Genomic DNA, 23311 nt, shown 5'->3' with positions numbered 1-23311 from the left:
AATGATATGTAGTTAAATCCTCTTTGACCTCTTTCCTCCAGGTGCGGAGGTCACGTTGTCATTGCGTTGTATTCACTTTTACCATCAAAACAAACCATCCCACGTGGTTGTCACTTGGAGTTCATTTGCAAACGTATTCTAAAGTCAGAGGACAAGAGGCATCAGCAAAAGAAAGAAAAAAACCTTAGAAGAAGCAAACCTTAAGCTGCCACACAACCACCCACCCGTGCTGCACGGCAGCACCGAATCTTTGCCGACGACTGAAATAAGGCTCTCGAATTGAAAAAGGGGGCAAATATTACACTTGTCAGCAGGAGTCACTTTGCGTCTTTATTCAGGAAATAGGGTATGAAAGGAGGTATATTCTCATAAACGCGCAATGTTTTGTAATCAAATTAAAAGAAAACACTCTTGATTTTTTTAATTTTTTTTTTTTAAATGTTTGTCTATTTTTGACTGTTCTTATTCAACAGTCCTTTTCAAAAGCAAGACACCAAGTAAGAGGTGAGAGCTCTGATAAAAAAAACAAATCAAAAAAACAAAAACAACAAAAAAACAGAAATAGCAATGGTGAATACCTGATTTTTGTCCTCTTATTTTGCAACATTTTGCAGTACGCTATTTACCTTTTGGGGACTAATATCGAAAAAGTAAACGGACACAGGTCAAAAAACAATGTTGCATATTAGTCCGCAAAGGGCAAATTAAAAGACATTAGCTTTCACTACTGTAGAAGCCTTTATTTGTAAAAAGTCTGTTGTTTGAATGATAACCCTTTTTATACCACATACTTGAACACCTTATTTGTAGAAAACACAGTTTGTTCACACACCTAAAAAAGCTGATTGACACCATAACATTAATTTGCACTGACAAAAAAAAAAAATACAACTTCATACTACACAAAATTTTGATTCCATGAGTACTGATGCCCCGAAGGAAATCAAACACCTTAGTAAACAACTTAATCAAATAAGCGCCCATTTTGAACATAAACAATTACATTACAAAAAAAAACCAAATGCATTTTTTTTTCTTCCAGTGCCAGTTTGTCAAATTAATTACATTTCTTTCCTATGGTAAAACAACAACAACAGTAAGAATAACAATGCATAACAAATGCAACAAATACAATTAATCGAAAAAAAATGATCACAAAGTAATAGAATCTAGTCACTAATTTAAACTGAATCGTATATGGGTTGTTGTTCTTGTGGGTTTTTTTGCCTTTTGTTGCCATTTTTTTTTTTTTTTTCTTAACAAAGTGGTTTTTCTTTTCACCGACTGGTCAAATATAATTGAATCCCCTATCTTGACTCTTCTAAAGAGGGATGCAACTTGAAATTAGCGCAGCTTCTTGCAGGTATCATCATACATCAATCAAACACAGACCATAACCAGAGGCAACTTATGCAAGAGAAAACACAGGGAACACCCACTCGGTGTGCAATCACATGGCTTACGTTCAGATGCTACCGCCACGCATCTTTTACATCCTTTTGTAGTTTGAAGGGCGACTGATGTTGATGCTAATGCTGAAACCTGATAAAAACTACAGCATGCACTTGGTGCACCTAATCGGAACTGCGTGATTTACAGTAAATACATTGTCAGAAGTACACGTTGATGATTCACAAGAATCACGCCATGTACATTCTGTGGTTACATTTCTACTCCGTTTTTTTTTTTTTTTTTTTCAAATATTATTTTATTGTATTTTTTATTTCTTTCTTTTTTACGAACAGTTTGTTTCACAAGTTTTATAGAGCTGGCTGTAAAACAAGTGCAATTTGAGCATGTAAACACTGGATCTTTCGTTTCCTGGCTGTGGCGATGGTTCCGATGACGGTGTTGAAGTTAAAAAATATATGAAAAATAAACCTTTCAAATAACAGGTCATGCAAAACAAAACCCACACGGTGTGCAAAACGATGGGGGAACCAACAGGAGTTTGAGCGCCAGTGAAGAGCCTGTCAGCGTTGTACTGGGAGTTTGGTGAAATAACGTGGCTTCCATGGTGCGCTATGCACTCAGTCTCAGCGCTACTCAACAACTCACTCCACAGTTTTGTTTTTGTTTTTTTAAAGACCTCGTCCATTATACCGTCATGTTTTAATAATGAACTGAGCCTGGATAAAATGCTCTTGCTTGTGTCAACAGTCTATGAATTGAAATCTGTACAGATTAGATCCCGGCAAAAAGCTATTGAACGTTAACATAGAAAAAAGGCCACAGAAACGGATCTACAACACTAGAAAAATTTAGAATAAATAAACAAACCAAAAAAAAAAAAAAAGTTACTGTGACATTTTTTTTTAAAATGTATGACTTTTCTTCATTTGTAATACATTTTTTTTTTAAATGTATGACTTTTCTTCATTTGTAATAATGTTACACAGCTTAACATACCTAAGCCTGGACGTAGCCTGCACAGATTTTCTTTGTGGTTTTACTATGAACAGCTGCAGTTGGCAATTAGCTGAGTAATAAATCAGTCAAGGGCACACGTGACTGTCTTAATGAGGAACAGGATAGAACAACCCACCCGCCTTCTTAAGGCAACCCTGCTCCTCTAGCCTCTTTAGCCAGCTAATTAAACATGCCCTTCTGTTGGTTGGTGGGTTTATGGAGGGTTGAGTGCATTTGTTGATCGCTGAGGTAAAGACACCTTATGCTGAACCAAGGTCTTCCCAGAAATGCATAAAGACTAATTTCAAAATGGCAAAAAAAAAAAAAAATTCACATATGTCCTGCAGTACAACCCAGGATATATCATCTGTGAAGTGGACCACTGCAAGCTCATAAACTCTGTCACTGTGGCACAACTTCCTGTCGATCTCTCCATCACTTTGCTCACACCGTGTGTTCGTTGTGTCTCACTTTTTTTTTTTTCGGTTTTGTTTGCTGAAGTATGCCAATGCTAGAGAAGCTGTCCATGCCATTAGCAGTGAGGCTAGCTGGTATTACGAACTGCCATGTTTTTGTCCATGCATTAAGAACTATTAAGTGAAAGATATCATATTTACAGTACAATTCACATGTAATTACACATATACACTAGAGGCAAGAAAATTCACATTGAAAACAGTTGAACACCCCCCCCCCCCCCCCCCGCCCCCCGCCCTGCTGTACTCAAAATAAACATGTTTTCTCTCTTAAGCAAAGACCCTAAAGTGAAAACGAAGAACGGAACGTCATCACAGCTGATGGATATGCAGATTTTGTGTCGGAAAAAAAAAAAAAAAGATCAGGTTATACATCGTCAGAGTGGAATGAGTGGTGAAACTATTTAGTGAGAGCATGCAAGGGCTGCAAGTGTTCCACAACAGTAGGCATCAATTACAGCTTTTACAAAAAGAACATAGATTACAAAATAGGCATTTTGTATCAATAACTGTAATTAAACCAACCCAAACGAGATGGGAACAGTGTCAGTACTTTCCATGCATTTGCTGAAAACACAGGGTTGATGAATAAAGGCTTTCCAACTGGACCAAATCTACTGATTTATTTGGGGAAAAAAAAAAAGAAAAAGAAAAACCACCAGGCGTTGTGCTTTACCTGCACTGGAACCAATATCAATATGTTTGAAATGATCGAAAGAAGATGTGAGTATGTGACCAGGATGAGAAAAAGATATAAATAATATTAGTTCTACAATCCCGCAATCATGTCCACTATCCGCATCTTTTATAGGTCTTTTACTTAAAAGAAAGTGCTACCCTCAAACACAGATTTTAATGTCCATGTCCAAAATTCTGAAACCTGACTAAAAACCACGAGCTGTTGGCTCCTCATCTCTGCTAGAGATTTGCCTCTTTAGGCTACATCGGCTGGTTCTAGCAAAACACCCTAACACATAGGGGCTGCGGGGGGGTCACTTTGGATTCCGGGGTATGTAGTTCAAACTAGCTGACAGTATAGCATGAACCAAAAAAAAAAACAAAAAACTATTATTGTGAAGGTGCGAGATGTAACATGGTGCCATCAATAAAGATGAACCAAAAAAAAACAAAAAAACCAAAACTATTATTGTGAAGGTACGAGATGTAACATGGTGCCATCAATAAATCTGTATGAAGTCTTTAGTAAAGCACTAATGTCTTGGCCAGAGAGTGAAGTCTCACTGCATTATCAGGTCTGTTTATTATCAGCTGCGCAAATCTTATAGGAAGTACCGTAGGAAAGGTCCGAGCTTTTGTATGAATATTTTTGTGCGAAAAATGGTAATATTCCAAATTTAGAAAATAAGCACATTTGACTAATTTTTGTAAGATTTGTTGCGTGAGTGATTGGGGGCTTAGTTTCAGGCTAATTGAGTTTACGTTTAAAAAGGCCCAGAAAAGACCATCCAACTTAGTCTTTCGCTTCCACTTTGCACATCCTTATAAAGGGGCACTGTGTCCTGTCTTTGTCTAAGTAAGTCGCAGCGTACGTTGCGCTGGCTGAAGAGTTGTTTGAACAAAAACATCTGCTATCGTTTAGCATGTGACGCTAGACCAGATGCCGACAGTACTGGCTAGCTTGTCGGTGACACTCCTAATCTAAGGAAACCAAACTTCTATGCTATCGGCGTAGTTTTGTGAGTATTTGAAAGAGTTCCCGCAAATGATGTCATCTCAGTATCGACCATTACCAAAATAGATAAAAGATATACCTCATTAAAATGCGCTAGCTAATGCTAGAAAAGCGGACTTGTTAGCAAGGCACGTCTGCTATGAAAACTTTGTAAAATCATCCTGTTAGTGCTCCCGTGAAAACAAAAAAAAAAAGTCTGCGAGTTCGATTTCACTTCTACTACAACCTTTAGCATGTTGTCCTGTTACCCATTTCCAAGGCTATATCTTTCCATCACTAACTCTTGTCAAGTACCAAAGGTGAGTAATGGAGTTGTGCTCTAATACTGGTCATACTGTTATTTCAATGGAGGCTCCTGCAACCCACTATACTTAGAGTATCGGACCTTACAATTCTATCTGAATTCTCTTGGATTTTGCTCAGCCGTTTGACTCGGTTCGAATCAACTTACGTTTCTGTATTCAAAGCCATTGTATTTTGAACTTCTTTTCCAACTACATGAAGACATCTAAACAATCATCATACCCACCAGTTATGCAAAACATACTTAATACTGAATATTTATTTTCCAAGGAACACAATTAAACCTGACGGAGGGCTCGAATGGTAACAACCTGTGCCACAGTCCTTCACATTTCCCACAAACATTAAATACAATTCATTTCCTTACTTTTGGGAACTGTCACTGTGTGATTGGTCAAAAGCTTGGACACGCAATAGATTGTTCAGCTGCAGACAAACAGAACATTATGCTCAGCTTTGTATCTTTTCTTTCATTTTTTTTTTCTTCCTTTTCCCGTTTCTGATACTTCGACAATACACAAATTATAAAAAGAGAAATACAAGACTCCGTTCGCAGCTCAGGCCACATGACCGCATAAATTTTACTCTGACGTATGGAGAAAAAAAATTGGGTTCCCGATCACTATTCCGTTTTGAAGACGTCTTCTGCGTACTTCACACCGAGGGGGTGGATATGTTTTTCCGATGATAGATTCTCCTGTTTTGTCATCTTCATCTCATTACCCCGCTGCTTTTCCATCTTGCTCATGCCCCCATGTGTTTGTGTGCAGTGTATGCCAATTTTCTTTTGTTTGTCTCTTGAGCATATCTCTCCTACCGCACTCGTGTTGCTCCTATTCTAACGAGACAATCGCTTTCCTACTATAAAGGACTCCGTGCTTGATTTGATGGTGTAGGTTTTGCTCAGAGACTCCCGTTCCCTGCGGAGCCTGTTTGTGCCTGAACTTGAAGATGAAGTTGCTGAGCTCAACAGGCTTGGGACAATTTGATCTTTTTGCAAACTTGAAAGTCCTTTCTTTCTTATTTTTCATTTGCCCCGACCGCTACGTCATGTTGGAGCTTCTTTCGTCTGTCACGCTATAATGCTGTCAAAGATAAATGTTTTTGGTGAATTCTCGATCGAATCAGTTCAGAAAAGGGGAAAAAATCACTTCGGCCACAAAGCTACTCAGACAATGGGTGGTACTTTGATAACCGCCCTGTAAAAGGGTGACGCGCAAGTCGAGATTTTCCTCCTAACTCTACAGAATCGGTTAAAGAGATGAAGGACTTGCAAAAAAGGGAATGACTCCCAAAACATATTTAAATAAAAATCAGCGTCAATAAATCATAATAATTGTGTTTTAAAGGTCCAGTGTGTAGCATTATTAAGGATTTAAAGTGAACCCATCACCCATATGAATTAGTGAGATGTGCGATAATATCGGCAACTCCGATAATGAAAACCCGTTAAGACGATGACTGGGTTTCAACTAGATGATGTGACCTAAAAATGGCTTTGAAGCACACGGACGCATATATTGGTATTGTCGATATCTGAATTGGAAATTAAGTGTGACAATATCAAATATCGGGAAAAAGTTAATATCGGGCATCCCTAATATTAATAAAAGAGTATGATTACTTACGAAATATTTTGTTTTGTTCCCGGAGGGCCTATAACAATATTCCTAACCAGAGGTTCACATACTTTCTCTTTTTATTTACACACTCCTATCTGAGGTTATTGGTAGACAGCGAAATCTTTCCGACTGTTTCGTACATCCAGTCGCTGTAACTACAGCATTTACGAATTCTTATACAGATGTTGTCGAAAAAAGGGAAGCAGCATTAGAATCACGTCCCTGCGATTTTCTGGAGCAGTTCGGTTTAGATTCTATTTTCGTTTAAGTTTAAGTATATTTGGGGAAGTTTCCAATGACCCAGACAAGAGTCTTAGCCAGTGTCAAGAGACACAGGTTGGAAGTTATTGACTTTAAACATCTCTCTCTCATGTTACCAAAATCTCAAGGTCTGGTACCGTACCACAACCAAGAAGTTATGGACCTCTGCTCTACAGGGGCTTGCTTTATTTCCTTAGTCAACAGGTGTGAATCGCTTTCTTTATCGCTTTTCTTTGGGTGGATGTGGAATAGTTAGTGTTATTTGTCTTACAGATAAAAAATCGCCAGTGCCCTGGTCTTTTATATATAATTGACTTTTGGCAAGATTGTATAAGTGAATGTCATTTCTAGGGATGGCTCCATCCGATACTCTGGATCGGTAACGGTCCAATATTGGTCAAAACGTCCGGATCGAACATTGGGGAAAAAAAAACCAAAAAAAAAACCTGAGCTAATAGCTAAGCCCAAATCAACTTTACTTTGAGCCACATGCCGTGAACGGGGACACTATAGCCTCAGCAACAGCAACCGTGCGATTCTAGAGGACAAAAGAAGGTATTAGATTGACATGGTTATCGACAGATACTCCAAATTGCAGTATTGGTATCGGACATGAAAGAGTTGCATCGAGCCATACCTATATTTGAAACGCTTTGTTGGACTGACTGAACTGTCCAGATCGTACTCTATCTTTGCAGATGGCCACTAGCTTTGGTTCCGGTCCTTCAGCAACCCTAAAAAGAATTAAGTATGAGAAAATAAATTAAACATTCATTTAATGCGAGAGCTAAAAATTAGAAGTCAAGAGAGAGGAGTTGGTAGAGCAAGGGTTAGAAACCTTCAGACTAACCATGACGTCATTATTTTACACACTGGACCTTTAACTAGATCATGTTAAGATTTAACTACCGTGAAACCTTCATCCTTTGTGATGATAAATGAAAAGCTTTCGAGTCTTCATATTTGTTAGCAAGTGAAGTGAGCATTTGATAGAACTGAGAGTGAAATAAAGCAAATGTGTTTGATAAATCAAAGACCGTTTGGACTCTATTTGAATTCATGGCTATTGCATGGTCATCAACATTGAACATTGTGTGTACTTCAGCTGAGGGAACCAGTCAGCGCGGCTGGGAACATTTGAAGAATGGCACTGATTTAGTCTTGCAATACAAATCATTTTCTTTCTTTTTTTTTCACATCCTCTGCCCAGGCCGAGCTCAACCAATCATGTGATCCTGCCTTCAGAATCGGACCCTAACACTGAAGATATGTCAAACAAACATAAATACTCTATAGTGAAACACAACTGGCCAAACTGCGAGTGGCTACATTGACTCTTTTGAATGTACATGTTCTCACATCTTCACCGCGGATAAAAATTTCAAAACGAATCACAACATCGAAACCTCCTTTTTTTTCTCTTTTTTTTTTTTCTTTTGGATCAAACACAAAGAAAGATATGTTCTCAATGAACTCTGCATCTAAAAGCGTGTGAATCAATTGATAGGTAGGAAAGAAACGTACAAGTATACTTGTATGGGAATACTGTATGATGATAAAATGTACAGAATGATTAATGCACACCTTCGACCCATTTACCAAATAATGCCCCAGCTCTAGAACATGTTCTGACACTTGATGAAATCACAGTATATTTTTTTTTTTCTCAAAGAATAAATTATATCTACAATATTCAGCATTTATGAGCCCCGACTCCAGCTCCGAGGACGCGTCTCCAAAAAGGACATGAGTAAGAGAAAGAAACGTGAGTTTGCGTTGACTCTGTGCAGAAATGACGCGGTCAAGCCTTCCATTCTGCAATGGCTCTCTAATGGAGACCATTAGGCTGCAGTTGATGTCTGATAAAGAGAAGAATATCACGTCAACAAACCCAAGGAACAACACATAATCCAAACAAGGTTGCTGTACATAGTGGAGCTGGAGGTTTCCGTGCCTGTTATCCATGGGTAATGGTGTGTTTGTGTGTGTGTGTGTGTGCGTGTGTACACTGGGGGGATTTGAGTTTGGTGAGAACGACGAGGGAAGGAAAAAGGGTAGAGGAGGGTGGTGGTGCAAAGAATCTCTCTCACTCAGCTGATGCTTGCACGAGCCACCACAGACTTCATGAGCTGCAGTATAGTAGAGGATTTTTTTTTTTTCCCCCCGAATACAATAAGTATCAATAAAAGTCAATGGGACTCTGAGAAATCTTTTTCGGTCTCTAGAGCTTTCATCTTCTCTTTTTTTTCCTTCAAATTTTTTAGCAAAAATATCATGCATGTCTTTAGTTCCAAAAATCCCAGGTGGGATCTTGTGTTTGTTCGTTTCCGGAGGAAAAGAAACTGAAAGCCTAAAAATTGTTTTTTTTTTTTTTTTTTGTCTTCACAATTACTCTTAAACATTCAAGTCATCCTATTAATTTTTTTTTGTACATCGGAAAGGTCCTTCAGATTTCACACGTGTATATATAAATATAATATATAGAAATATGCATATACATATGTTCAATTTGTATATGTGTATACATATTTTGGAAATGTATCAAAGCCAATTTAATGTGCTCTCAAAATATGGCCCATGATTCCTAGTGGGATGCACATCAATTCACATAGTACAACCAGTAAATTAGGTTGAAAAATCCAAAGGTGATGGGGAAAATGACACGGGACCACTTGTCAATGGTGCTAACATCTGTCAGGTTGGGGATTTTCAACTTGAGCTTGGAGGAGCGTCGTCGTAGTCGACAGTTGGCCCGGCTACGCATGGTGCTCCGATCCAGCGAGTGGTGGCTGAAGCCATCGCGGGGCGCCATGGGCTTCCTGAACTGGACCCCGGAGCTGTCAAAGGACATGACAGAATTCCTAGAGTCACTGACGCTGCTCCCCACGTCTGAAGGCATCACTTCGTTGTTCATCTCAAGTGTTGTGAGGAGGATGTTTCCATAGGCATCCACCTGCAAAGAGGAGGGAAAAAAAAGGACACAAAAAGTCAGCAAAGTCTAAAATGTCAACAATGGCCCCGTTCTACCCAACATGTTAAACTTACAGTAGCCCCCCCCTCCCTTTCCCCATGCTTTCAAAGCTAGAGCAAAATGTAGGAATGATATGGAAATGTCAATTTGTTGCATGCAACAGAGATAATTAGCAAATTTTAAAACAACAGACAGTTAATGGTAAAAAATGTGACACAATTACTTTGAACAGTAACAGCCTTTATCCTGGCCTACAGCTGATATAATTTCTAAATACATGTACCCCAACTTTTCTTTGTTCCTCGAGATACAGATTTCTTCTCTGTGTAAATGACCTGAAGGTGTTGGTTTGAAACGGCGCTGAAATGGAGTCCTTGCAATGTGAAAGAAAAAATGAAGAGATCATTAAAAAATGACTATAGAGTACTGGAAAATAAGCACATTTTAGAGCATTACTCAGCGCATAGAAAACAACGTCAACAGTAACATTTTTGAAATTAAAAAAAAAAATTGAAAAAAAACATTGATTTTAGCATCATTCTGTCACAGAGAAAATGTCGAAATTTCCTAAACACTTTGATGCTGCATTTTTAAGGTTTTTGTCATTTTATTGGGCCATATGTTATCCCACTGTGAAAATGAAAGAAAAAAAAAAATCAAGCCTCTAGCAAAACAACGACAATAACCTAAAATAAGAAATGTTTACACCACTGTTGAACTAGATGAATCACTGCATCAATGAAAAAAAAAGCTGTGCTATTAAAAAGCTTCAAATGCTTGAGGGAGAAGCAATGGAAATGGGTAATGAATGCATATAGGCCTGTGTGGCATCAGTTTGTTTCTAAAGGCCAATTGTTGCTATAGGTGTCTTCAGGGGAAAAACACAGGTGGCCCGAACCAACATCAATGTTTTGTACTCAGACTGACCGACAGACAAGAAACAACAACAACAAAAAAAAAAAAAACAACCATCAGACATAGTTGCAAACCTGTTCCCTTAGGCGTTTCTCTTCATATCTTGAGCGCTCGTTGTTGGATTTGCCCAGCCTCTCGCTGAGTTTCTTCTGTTGCGCAGGGCCTCGGCCAAAGAACACGTAATTTACAAAGGCATATTCAAGCAGGGCCAGGAACACAAACACAAAACAGCCCATGAGGTAGACGTCGATGGCTTTCACATATGGAATCTTTGGGAGAGTCTCCCTAAGGTGGGTGTTAATTGTTGTCATAGTAAGCACCGTTGTCACACCTGAGTACAGCAGCACACACACAAAAACAAACACAAACAGAGGGTCCAGTGTTAGATAGAAGATACACAGGAGCGCAGGCTTCAGTCATAGGAATTGACTTGAAAACATTAAAGATCTAAAAAATTGTTTAGATACACCTTGAAATTGTAAGCTAGGATAATCAGTAAACTGGTTCGCATCCCTGCACAGTACTTTGTTGCAATTGTAAAATATGTTTAGTGTGTATTGTGTATTCATTCCAGGGTGATGTGAGAAATACCTTCTATGTACTGCTTGTATGTATATAAAAACAGATATCAACAAATATATATACTATAAAATAATAATAATTAAAGAAAACATTTTATATTATTGTTATAAAAATGGGTAAAATAACCAAGCGAGGGACAGTGAGCAAAACAGTGCAACAGTGTCGAGGGGTAAATCTGTGTATGTCTTCCAGTCCAGAGTGAAGTAACCACCACATCGTAACCACTACAAAAAAATTTAAACAGGGGGGCAGCGTTCGTGAGAACTAAGATAAATGACATGTAAAAGTCATGTATAAAGGCTAAAATGCTTTTAGCATTTCGGCATTTTAGCACCATCTATTGGGAAAACGTGGATATTACAGGGAAATGTCAGAAGTTTAATGATAACATAAAAAAATTATAAATTTTGAAAAACGTTGGAGGGCCGAATTAAAAAACCGAACGGGCCACATCTGGCCCCCGAGCCTTAGTTTGCCCATGCCTGCCTTAGTTGTTTATACGCATGTGTAGCTAAAGAGGACAGATTTAGACTGAGATGACTTACACTGCTGCCCGTGTATCTATATGTATACCTGTATGTAGTTAACAAAATATTTAGCATAGCCTCACGTGGTGTCATCTGCATAAGATGATAACTTAGCTATTACAGTACGGTACGCCGACCTTAGTTCTTACATAACATAGGAGATAGATTAATGACAATTCACATGGATCGCATTGGTTATAAAATGTTTGCTAATACTAAATATGTAATACAAGTGTTAATGTGGAAATCAGGGGAACGTTACACAATTACAAGCCCCGGAATAAGTGTGAAATAACAATAATCGGTCAATAATAATAATAAATAATCAATCGTCACTCACGGATTAATTGGTTCACAGGGTATTTGAATTATTTTCCCTGCGATAAACTATATATGACCATAGTATAAAACATAGGAATCACATAGGGAAATTGAAAAAAAAAAAAATCAATTTCCCACTGGTGACTACTTCTTACCCAGGGCCACCCTTGCTGCAGAGGCATCATAATTAATCCAGAAGGAGACCCAGGAGAGGATGGTGATCAAGATAGAGGGCATGTATGTCTGCAAGATGAAATATCCGATGTTCCTCTTAATTCGGAAACTAAGGGAAAGCCTTGGGTATGAACCTGAGAGGGGGAAAAAAAAAATTGAAATATTACTAGGAGCCTAAGAGAAAAGTTAGAACACGAAAAACACAGTCAAAAGACCTAACCTATGCCTAATTAAGTACTTTTACTGACAGGAATCCCTAAAGGCAATCTTTCACAGTGTAAGAGTGAAAAGATTGGTTCAAAATTGGCACAACGGAAGAGTTCTGCACTTTGACAACGTGCATCCTGGTCTTTTCTCCATTTGTTCAGATGGAGCACTTAATTTCCCCAAAGCGATGGATTCCTTTCCAGGGACAAGTTCGATTCCAATTAAACATTGCCGAAAGTCGCCAACGTGGCAGATTTTTCTGCAACCCCCATCTCAGCAGGCAGTTGCAGCGTCCCTCTGAGAATTGTCACAGCGAGCTGCTCTGCTTTTTCCTCTGCACTTCTCTGTCCCTTTAAAACAGTGGGCCAGGAGTGCATTTTAAAGGTGAGTGACTGTAACGTATGGTATTATACACTGAATGACAAAACGTAAGTAGTGTAGCGGATGCTTGGAAGCATCCCACGTGGATGCATTGAAAGCAAGTTTCCGGAGAAAGTATTGGATTTTTGATTGTTTTAATTCAACTATAACAACATACTGCCGAGGCTAAAAAAAATATTAAAAGAATGTACATGTACTACGAGTCACAGTGATTTACGGTATTATGAGAAACAAATATATTCCGTACATTTAAGTCACTGTAGTCTGGCATGCAGTAAGTGGGATGGCTTTAATGTAAAAGGCTATTCACTATGTGGAGTGCACAGTGATGAATGGCCTCCTGTACCGTAGCTCTTTTAATGAATCGATACTTTTGCATGCACGCCGGATCAGGTCTGAGGGCGACGCCTAGCTCTTACAGGCACTTTGCATAATAAAGGAAATCACACATGACCATTTACATGAGTGCTGCTACAGCTAGAGTGCAACGATTCCTCCACATGAATGAACTGATACAACAATGGAGCCTTGTTGCAATTAGTTCCAACAACCGAATGATCCCTCCCTATGCAGTTGTACTTAGACATAAGCTGCCACATGTGCATACAAGTGCAAGGTAAGCAGATAAGCTAAGGGCTACTGTTGCCAACGTCCTTTCATTCGAGGACCACATCAGTGTTCAATGTTCAGCACAAAAAAAAAACAACAACAACAAAAAAAAAACAAACCAGAAGAATATAAAAGACTGCGCACCTTTTTTCTAATACACTGTGACATAATGAAAAAAAAGAATACCGTAATTTCCGGACTATTGAGCGCACCTGAATATAAACCGCACCCACTAAATTTAGAAAGAAAAAAAGGAATTGTTCATATATAGGCCGCACTTCTCTATAAGCCGCAAGTGTCCATGTTGTAACATAGGATATTCACACAGAAAGATTTTTCACTTTTAATTCAATAAATGCTTTTTTCCCCCGTACAGTGCCTGTAACACGGCTGGTTACACGTTAGCTCTTTCCTGCTTCGGTGCCACGGCCGTAGTTGGAATGTACAGGGGAGACTTAGTGATCTGCTCCAGGGTTGACGCTAACATTAGCTCCGGGGCTAACTCCCTTTACATGACAGGGCTCCAACTGCACTCAACTTTCGCTACCGTTCGCTCTCTCTCGCGCTCCTCGCACATATCGTACGCACACAGTCATTCACAGACATACATACGCTACTAGCATAACACAGAGTATCCTACCAGAAAAGTCATTGATCGCTTGTGGTATGAACTTCGTTAGCTCGTAGAAATCCATAAATTAGCCGCATCATTGTTTAAGCCGCAGGGTGTGAAAAATCTAGCATCTTATAGTCCAGAAATGACGGTAGCTCCAAAGCATAATAACTATTATAAGTACACAGTCAGTCTTTTTACTATGCTCAGTCATGTCATTGATGTATGACTTTAGACACAGAACATTTTTCTGCAATCTCATCTTAGGTAGCAGCATCTGGCTGTTCCTAACTCAGCTCAAAGCCTTCTATAATGCTGTTATTCTTTTACAGTTTTGTTGACTGTGAAGTTTTTGAGGATGTGGAAACTTGCATATAAAATGTTAGAAAATAAATTGCCTGGTACGATCAAAAAAGATACAGCAGATTTAATTACGCTCTTACAGTGGAGAGTTGCACTACAACAGTAAAAAGTATTTAGGTGAGAACGCATTTTTTTGTCCCTTAAATCATTTCAAAAATATACCTTACCTGTAGTAAAGGCGACCTCTTTAGAGACCAAGCGGGTGTCGACGATGGAGAACTGAGGTAACTCTAACTTGTCCACACCCGTCACAGCATTGTCGTCTCCTTGCCAGAAGAACACAATGTCATCCGTGGTGTATCCATCTGTGTTGGAGTCAGATCGCATTCAGAGGAGAGAGGGTGAGAATAGCAGGTGTAAGTGCAATGAGAGAACAACCATTTAGGTTTCTATTTTAAGTCAGTTGCAGGATTTTGAATAATGAGTTGAGGTCGAACGGACACATGAACGTGGACTCAAACGAACTTCTTTCCAAAGTTATTGTTTTTTTGTTGTTTTTTTTCCAGTCATTCTTGACTGCTTACAGAATGACGCCCTGACTTTATCTTTACCCTTAATGTTTTGTGCACGGTGCCGACAAGCACATTTTGCACGTGATCTGAATTTTTAAACCAACCAGGTGGTTTTCGTGAGTAATACATTCCCCTGTCTCTTCCCCTATCCAAAACCTACCAGTTTTTATCCTTACCCTAACTCTAATCAAACCATGATTGTAACTAGGGATCTCCGATAATATTGGCCGACTGAGATTATCGAGCCGACATTAGCATAATTGTGTAATATTGATAAGAATCGTGATTGGTTCTTCCTCCAATAATGAAAACCCAGTAATGCAATGCCTCGGTTTTGCCAAATATGCTGTAAATGCTTTCAAATTTCATTTTGTACAGACAATGCTAACTTGTGCAAAAGCTTTAGTGCTTTTAGTGGGGCATCACAACAAAAGTAGGCAAAGTGTTAATTCAACAACAGGAGATACAGTATGTGATGTGAGCTTAAAATAGTTTGGGGGGGAAAAACGTCTGCAAATATCTGTATCAGTTGATATCGTACTCGGAAATGAAGTGTTTGGACGATATCAGCATATCGGATATCAGCAAAAGGTCAATATTGGACATCCCTAATTGTAACCCTAACTCGTCTTGAATTTCAAAATATGCTTTCCTAGAGAGTGGAGAGGTGTAAAATGCCATTGGATGCAGAGCTACAAAGCAAAGGCGTTGCCATCTGACTCCTAAATGGGGTCACTAGTCAGACCACACTACCTAAGATCTATTTCTGACAGCAAGCTAGTAAGATGACAAGAGATCCAGATCCCAAAAATGAGACTGAACAATACAAGAAAAACACCTATCGCAATAGGCAGACTCAAATAATACCAATGCTCAGTGGCTGATGAACCCGAAGACAGGTCACAGCTTCCTAGAGCAAAGTCCAGTTAAATCAAAGGCAGACAGCCAAGAAATTGTGCCAAAAATAAGGAGCTGGAAGGCATCAGGCCCCGACATAATTCACACCTCCTGGCTAAAGGGACTGCACTACATGAATGCCTTGCAGCTCAAATAACCAACTGCTACTGTCTGAAAGTCTCCCAAAGTGGTTGACACTGTGCCAACAGTCCTGATCATAAGGAACCCAGAAAGGTACCATCATACAAATGGCGTATACGCCTGAATCCCCAGTGTTGATATCGTCTCCAAGGTATTGATTGTTTTGGATGTTTGGGATTATCACCTCTTTACTCGTATCTCAAAGGAAAAAAAATTGCTCGAAGGGTTGCTCGTATCTCGGGGATTACATGGATGACATTAAGCTGAATGCCAAGAGCGAGCATGACAAAGATCTAGTCATCAATTTCACCAGGATCTACAACAGGGGCCACCAACGTGGTTGCAACCGTTTGCAAACATTTCCATTGGTTAAACATAATATAATGGAATTTATTTCAGCTCTTGTTGTCCTAATTATAACTGCATTGTTTTTAACAAATCGCGAGCGATGAATGCTTATTGCGCAAGACGAAAAGAAATGTTTTTCAACAAGTGTATCGATGTAGATAAATCTTCTTCTTCTCACTACCATCCTTACCACTCACTCTCTTAGGACCCATCGCTATTATGAAGAATAATGCACAAAATAGAGAGAAAATCACGTAGACAATGCAAACACAATACGGAAGACTTGCGGGAGATGCGTACGGAACTTGACGAACACGTGAAGTGAACATAGGAGGCGGCGTGGGCTGCTCCGAGTGCTCGGCCAACTAGCGTTGGTGTCTGTAAGCGTGCTCGTATCTCAAATCTTTACTTGTATCTCAAAGGAAAAAAAATTGCTCGAAGGGTTGCTCGTATCTCGGAATACTCGTATGTCGGGAGGCTCGTATCTCGAGGTTCCACTTTACGTCCCATACTTATAAGTATTATTTTATTATAGGCTACATTTCAAATCTAAAAACAAATGCATAACTGGATAGATGGAAAAACAAGTCCAATGAGGTTTCATCTCTACTTCTATTTTGATCGTTTCCAAGCATTTCCAGACAAAGATATGTGGTGCGCAAACTATTGGTAGGAGGATGAAGTTTTCTATGGAGATTTTTTTTGTGTTGTTTCCATTCAGCACATGGAAAAAAAAAAACAGAGGCATGGCTAAATAAATAATCCAAGGACTTCAGTGAGTTTGTTCTCTTGGCCTGCAGTCACATGCTCCACTTTTCTACCTCCTGTGCCGCCTCGGTTTATCACCACATGCATTACAAGTTTTATGAGTACTACTTTCCATGAATATTCATTAACATGTGTCAGTCTGTATCATGTCCTCACATATTCTCTCACAATTGGCAGAGCAACTGTAACCGGCCCCACCAGAGGATTTATGCTATCAGGCGCCTATGAATTCACTGCACAGCAACGAGCAGTGTTACGACATCTCACATTCAACCGGCATGTTTTCAGATCTGAAGAACATTACAGACCGAGATGCATTACCATTAGATCCCCCTCTGAGGTTATAGGGTAAGGAAATGTGACATTGTCCATGACATTGAAACAACTGACTGCCTCATCTATCACTAGGACGGCTAACGTGCACGTTCCCTACCGGTGCAGAGTTTCCCTTGAGCCTAAACAGCAGATATTCTTGCAGTGTTTTAATTCACTGCGTATCCATATTTCATTTTCTGCTGAAATCCCCGAGGTTAAACTTGCCGCAGTTTTCCCTCAACCAGCAAGAACCGCAAATACCTGGTGTATTGAACCGGGTCGGGTGATTGATGAAGTGGTCAATGGAAATGATCAAACAAATACAATTTTTAATTACACTAGCACGTTTTCCTGCTGGATTATGATTCATCTAAATAAAGGCATTTGGAAAAAATATGTGAAGCAGCAATGATTTGAATCAGAGTTTTCCATTTTTTTTCTCCCCATTCAAATCACTAAATAGTTCTAGAAAAGACTAACCGGTTCTAAAAACAGAATCGCTGTGCATTACCTTAATGATATCATCAGGGACTTTTCATCATCATGGACGATGGATTCCAAACTGTTATATAGGTTTATAGAGTTCTGTATACTGACTGCTGCCTTTTTGCCATTATCGCACTAATGCATCTAGTTCACATAGTGATATTACAGTATTTTCTAATTGGAATTAAATGTATAATTTAAAGTGATTGTTAAAGATAATAAATTATTAAAATGCATACCACGATGGTGGTAAAAGGTCACAGGGCATATCGGACATCAATATCCGATATGCTGATATTGTCCAAACACATCACTTCTGATTCCGATATAGTGGGGCAGTGGTGGCCTGGTGGTTAAGGAAGTTAAGCGCCGCCTGCTCACTAAGGCGGGTTGGTGGGTTAAAGCAGTGTTTCTCAATTATTTTCTGCCATGCCTCCTCTAGGGGACAGACGTTTTACCTTCCCCCTGCCCCTTGTAATATTTATTTATTTATTTGTACAAACCACTGTATGAGTTGCTGGCACCAGCATGCTGTATTCATATACTTGATCATTAGAATAGATTAATAAAATGAGCCGTATGCTGCCATCTAGTGACTTTCACTTTCATATACAGTCGTTTTCCCCCAAAAAACTATATTTAGGGCACACGTCATTTGGCGAAACCCAGGCATTGTCTTATCAGATTTTCATTATCGGAGGAAAAACCGATAACAGATATGACATAATTAAGGGTCCAATAATATCAGCGGACCGATAATATTGGCCTGACATTAGCATAATTATGCATCCCTAGAATTATGGATATATATATATATACATAATTCTAGAGATACATATGTATGCAAATCTATATATATATATATTTGCATAAATATGTATCTATATAGATAGATAGATAGATGGATGGATGGATGGATGGATGGATGGATGGATGGATGGATAGATAGATAGATAGATAGATAATCAATCCATCAACAAAAATCGAAAATCCGGACTTTTCTTTACTTACAACTTTCAATTTCCAACGTGCAGTTCTGTTCATCCAGAGGGTACCTCCTCAGGTCCATCATACAAGCAGCAGTGGTAGTTATTCTGAAAAACAAAAATGAGAAAAAATAAAAATAAAAATACAGAAGCATAAGGTTTATATCACAAAGGCATGACTTTCAGTTTGAATAAACGAAGGAGAAAAGTTGTCTTTTAAAGTTTCGAGAATTTCCCCAAACCAGATGTATTTTTAGTGCACAATAACTTCTTGATAATTTACCTGAAAATGTTTAGACCATTTAGAGTATTATAGAGTATGTTTGGCAAAAGCAGACATAAAAATAATACCACCCTGTTTTAGATGTGAACTGTAAGTGGTGTTCTTGTGATGTGATGCAATGCAATTTGGTCAATGTGGATTATTTATTGCCGGTTCAGTGATGTGCATGTCTGTCAGGTAGCAAATATACAGTATATGGAGCATTTTATTATCATCAATAAATCCGGTGATTGAGCACACAGCTGAACCTACAAATTATTCATGTGGGGGACGACGGCTTTTACACATTAACTACTGCATCGCATTTTATTAATTACATTTCTGTGGCTCATAGCTTGTGGTGTGTGTGTGTGTGTTCATCATAGCCTTTATTAACTTACACCTTCCTTGTATTAAGATAAAAAACAGACGCCAGTTTGTTCATCGCTTCGGCTCGATTTTTAACCCCAACTGTTTCTAAGCACACGTTATACAGCATGATGAGGTCTTCACGGCCCTGTTCGCTCATTAGAAACATTAGTAATCACGTTGTAGAGACAACCATCAATTGTTCCGGTGTTTGTCCATTGATTCGACAGTGCGGCCATTTACAGCAGCTAGAATTAATGACATAATAGACAATACAGCGCATGCAAATATACTGTCTGGAAATTGATCTTGGTGGGTGACCAGATTGAGAGGTTCAATTCGAGCACGTAGCATGTTCTTCACATCGAAACCAAGAAAAAAAACCAGAAAGTATCAACGTTTTACATACATTCATAAAAATGTATTTTTTTTCCTTTTCTCCTTTGTGCCACACTGCAAACATCACAACTGACAGAAGCGGAAGATTAACACAGCTGCTGAAAGTCCGAGCTTAGACGAATAGCTCACTTTTCCGAAGTGTGACTGTGAATGATTAAAGAATTGTCGTACAAGACACTGACACAATGCTCGATAACCCCCTTCTCTGCCTCATGCCATTTTGCAAATACGAAAGCTATCATATAGTTTATTTGGTACTGACCACATGAATACCATTCATTTCTATTAAATATTTAGTATCGACCTAGCTAACTGGGCCACATGGAATTTTTTCCTTCAGGTACTCTTGTTTTCTCCAAGAGTCCGAAAAAAACATATTGAGGATATATTTGTTCCTTTTCAGGGTCATGGGGGTCGCTGGAACCAATCCCAGCTATCTCCTGCCAAGGGTGGGGTACACCCTGGACAGTTTGCCAAACCATGCACATAGAGACAAACAACCATTCATACTGATAGACAATTTAGATTCTGGGTCTGATCAATCCAATCCTCTTACTGAGCTTGTTTTTGTTTTTTCGTGAACCCATGCACACAACGGCAGAATGATCTGCCAACTCCCTGGCGTTGCTTGTGGGGGCTCCGGGGGCAACCAATTGGGCCGTGCTGCACTAGTTTAACTGCGGTAAGTAATTTTGTGGAGGTTCTCTGTATCTATAACAGCATCTCGTAACCTGCTTGAAAATAAAAAAGAGACACAATTGTTCCTTTATATGCCGATGATGGCTCTTTAACGGTCTTCACATCAGGCCAATGTGGAAGAAGTATTTGGAAGCTGTTATCTTTGTTGAATCAATCCTGTTGGTTATATTTGTTTAGAGCAGTGGTGATACCCCCCCCCCCAAAAAAAATCTGTAATTAGTAATTTATTTTTGTGAATGTATTTTTTTCATTTGCTATAGATCATACGTGTCAAACTCAAGGCCTGGGGGCCAAATGTGGCCCGCCAAGCCGTTTTGTGTGGCCCGCGGGAGCTTAAAAAGTATTTGGTAAAGTCCATGCAGCAGAGTTTCTTAACCTAAGAAATTAAAGAAGATTTTATAATCAATCAAATAATAATCAACTGCAGAAACATGTATTAGTCTGTTATGGAGTAGTTACATCTATACCAGCGGTCCCCAACCTTTTTTGTCCCAAGGACTGGTCAGCCACTACCACCTGTAAATACAGACTATTCTGTACTATAATCTATTCTGTTTGTATCATGTCTGAATGACTTTATTTTAAATATTGCCAGAATATCTTTAAAGCAGACCGGTACCTGTATTTTTCGGTCTGTATTTTAGACTCTATTCTGTTTCATGTCCGAATGACCTGTTATTTTAAATATTGCCAGGTTATCTTTAAATAAAGAAAGTAAATGGATATGTCAGGATTTTCTTATGAAGTAAATGAGTAAAAGTTAAGTACATTTTTTTTTCACTGTGTCCTGGTACTAAATGACCTATGGACTGGTACTGGTCCACAGACCAGGGGTTGGGGACCCCTGATCTATACAGTCTTCCATTTACAACCGGCCCTTTCAAGGGGAACTGTATTGCTAATGTGGGCCCCTGGTGAAAATGAGTTTGACACCCCTGCTATAAATGGTCAAGTAAGAATTTTACAAAATAATATAAACGTTTTTAAAAATGAAATAAAAAGTATCTATGTTTTTCAATTAAGAATGTTACAATTAAGAATGTTACAAAATAATATAAACGTTTTTTAAAATGAAATAAAAAGTATCTATGTTTTTGTATTGATTATCAAACACTGATGTGTCCCTGACATCGCAAACAGAGCCCCTCAGCTCATTTGGGTTTCAGACTCGTGGTTCAGAGACTCAATGTCAGCGAAAAATTAAATCAGTGGGAAAACTAACTGACAATACTGCTCCACACCCCCATCCCAGCCACAGTCACTGACATAAAACGTAAACCATTCGGTAAGCCGCTTCAAAATCCGAGCCATGTTCTGTACAGAACCAAACTGAATATCTTGTCAGGAGTTATAGTTTCAACCCCTGGGGCAGTAGTGAGTAAAAGCACCAAAATCCTAATATAAGCGGCAGCTTGACGTAACGTACAGAAATAAATATGTAACGCCATGGCAGACAGACAATAAAAATGACTTTTAATGTGACACTTAAAAAGCCAGAAGAGAATCACCGGTGAGTAGGAGCAGCAGATGTAGGTCAGCTCAACTCACAGTTCCACACATGATGGTAAGCCAGCATGACACTCTTCAGCAAGTTTTACAGGCTTTGCAATGTTATTATTAGGGATGTCCGGGATGATATCGGTCGGCCGATATCATCGGCCCGATATTAGCATATTTTGTAATGTCTGTAGGAATCGCTATTGGTTTGGTCTTCCGATAACGAAAACCCGATTTCGCCCGGGTTTCGCCAAATGACGTGTGCTCTAAAAAATAGGTTAATGCCCCCGCGACAGACCAGTCAGGTTCCTGTCCCATACCTGTAACTGTTAACGCCTTCATAACACATGAACACAGAACGAAAAACAAGCCTCTAGTCACTAGATTAATATTGATAATCAGGCGATTGTATGCAGAATGCTGGTGCCAGCAACTCATACAGTGGTTTGTACAGATAAAGAAATAAATATTACCAGGCGCTCAACAGTATTTCAGTACTGTCCCCTGGGGTATTGGGACAGAAAATAATTGAGAAACTCGGTTCTAACCCATCACCTTAGAGCGAGAGAGCGAGAAAGAAAGAGAGCTGTAATTTGTAAATAAACGTGTTACACATTAGCACAATTGAAGATGCCACTGCGTTCAATTAGGTCCATTAACAGGAAGTATAAATCCTTTACAAAGTTTTTTTTTTTTTTTTTAGACAGCACTCGGCTCCTCTGACCACAAATCATTTTAGCACGAAACCACAATTTGGATCATCTTGGAGGTGGATCCCAGAGGCTCTCCACACAGACACCAGGGAATTCACAAACTGTGAGCGTTAAGTTTTGACGCCTACACAGTCTACACTGTGAGGTAGCTGGTGGGCCAAAAGGAGATTATTGTACTATCAACAGATAAACACCGTGGTTACATCAACAAAAAAGATATAGGAGCAGAGCGACAGGGGCGGGGACAAAGAAAACACCATCTGGTTAAAGCTGAGCTCAAAAAAAAAAAAAAAGAAAAAAATCCCTCAATGCTCTGAGGACCGTCTACATTAAAAAAGTGGATCGTCAGTCTGCTAACAATGAGTCAGCCGCTTATGTCACAGTTAAGTTGGGAAAGAAACCTGCTATGTCATGCACCCCGAGTTGCACACATTCTACTGACACTGACTTTTTTGATGTTTAGATGATGAGTTTTTTGTTTGTTAGGCTCCA

At 39.1% G+C, this 23311-nt stretch overlaps 1 protein-coding gene across 2 annotated transcripts in view; it reads right to left on the bottom strand.

Annotated features, from left to right (window-relative positions):
* Positions 1–7060: 7060 nt before the first annotated feature.
* gabrb4 (gamma-aminobutyric acid type A receptor subunit beta4) overlaps positions 7061–23311 on the bottom strand; it is a 46468-nt gene continuing 30217 nt past the window's right edge. Inside the window, exons 5-10 of one of the 2 annotated variants that reach the window (XM_008332159.3) lie at positions 18906–18988; positions 14595–14732; positions 12236–12388; positions 10725–10981; positions 10019–10108; positions 7061–9717 (exon numbers count right to left, since the gene is read on the bottom strand). In XM_008332159.3, coding sequence (XP_008330381.1) covers positions 9364–9717; positions 10019–10108; positions 10725–10981; positions 12236–12388; positions 14595–14732; positions 18906–18988 — 1075 coding nt within the window. In that variant the 3' untranslated portion in view covers positions 7061–9363. The remainder of the gene's footprint in view (positions 9718–10018; positions 10109–10724; positions 10982–12235; positions 12389–14594; positions 14733–18905; positions 18989–23311) is intronic. The other variant, XM_008332160.3, reaches the window with a different exon arrangement.

This window comes from Cynoglossus semilaevis, chromosome 19, assembly GCF_000523025.1.
Source record: "Cynoglossus semilaevis isolate Cse_v1.0 chromosome 19, Cse_v1.0, whole genome shotgun sequence".
In the NCBI taxonomy this organism is placed as follows: Eukaryota; Metazoa; Chordata; class Actinopteri; order Pleuronectiformes; family Cynoglossidae; genus Cynoglossus; species Cynoglossus semilaevis.
This window is presented reverse-complemented; position numbering and strand designations above follow the sequence as displayed.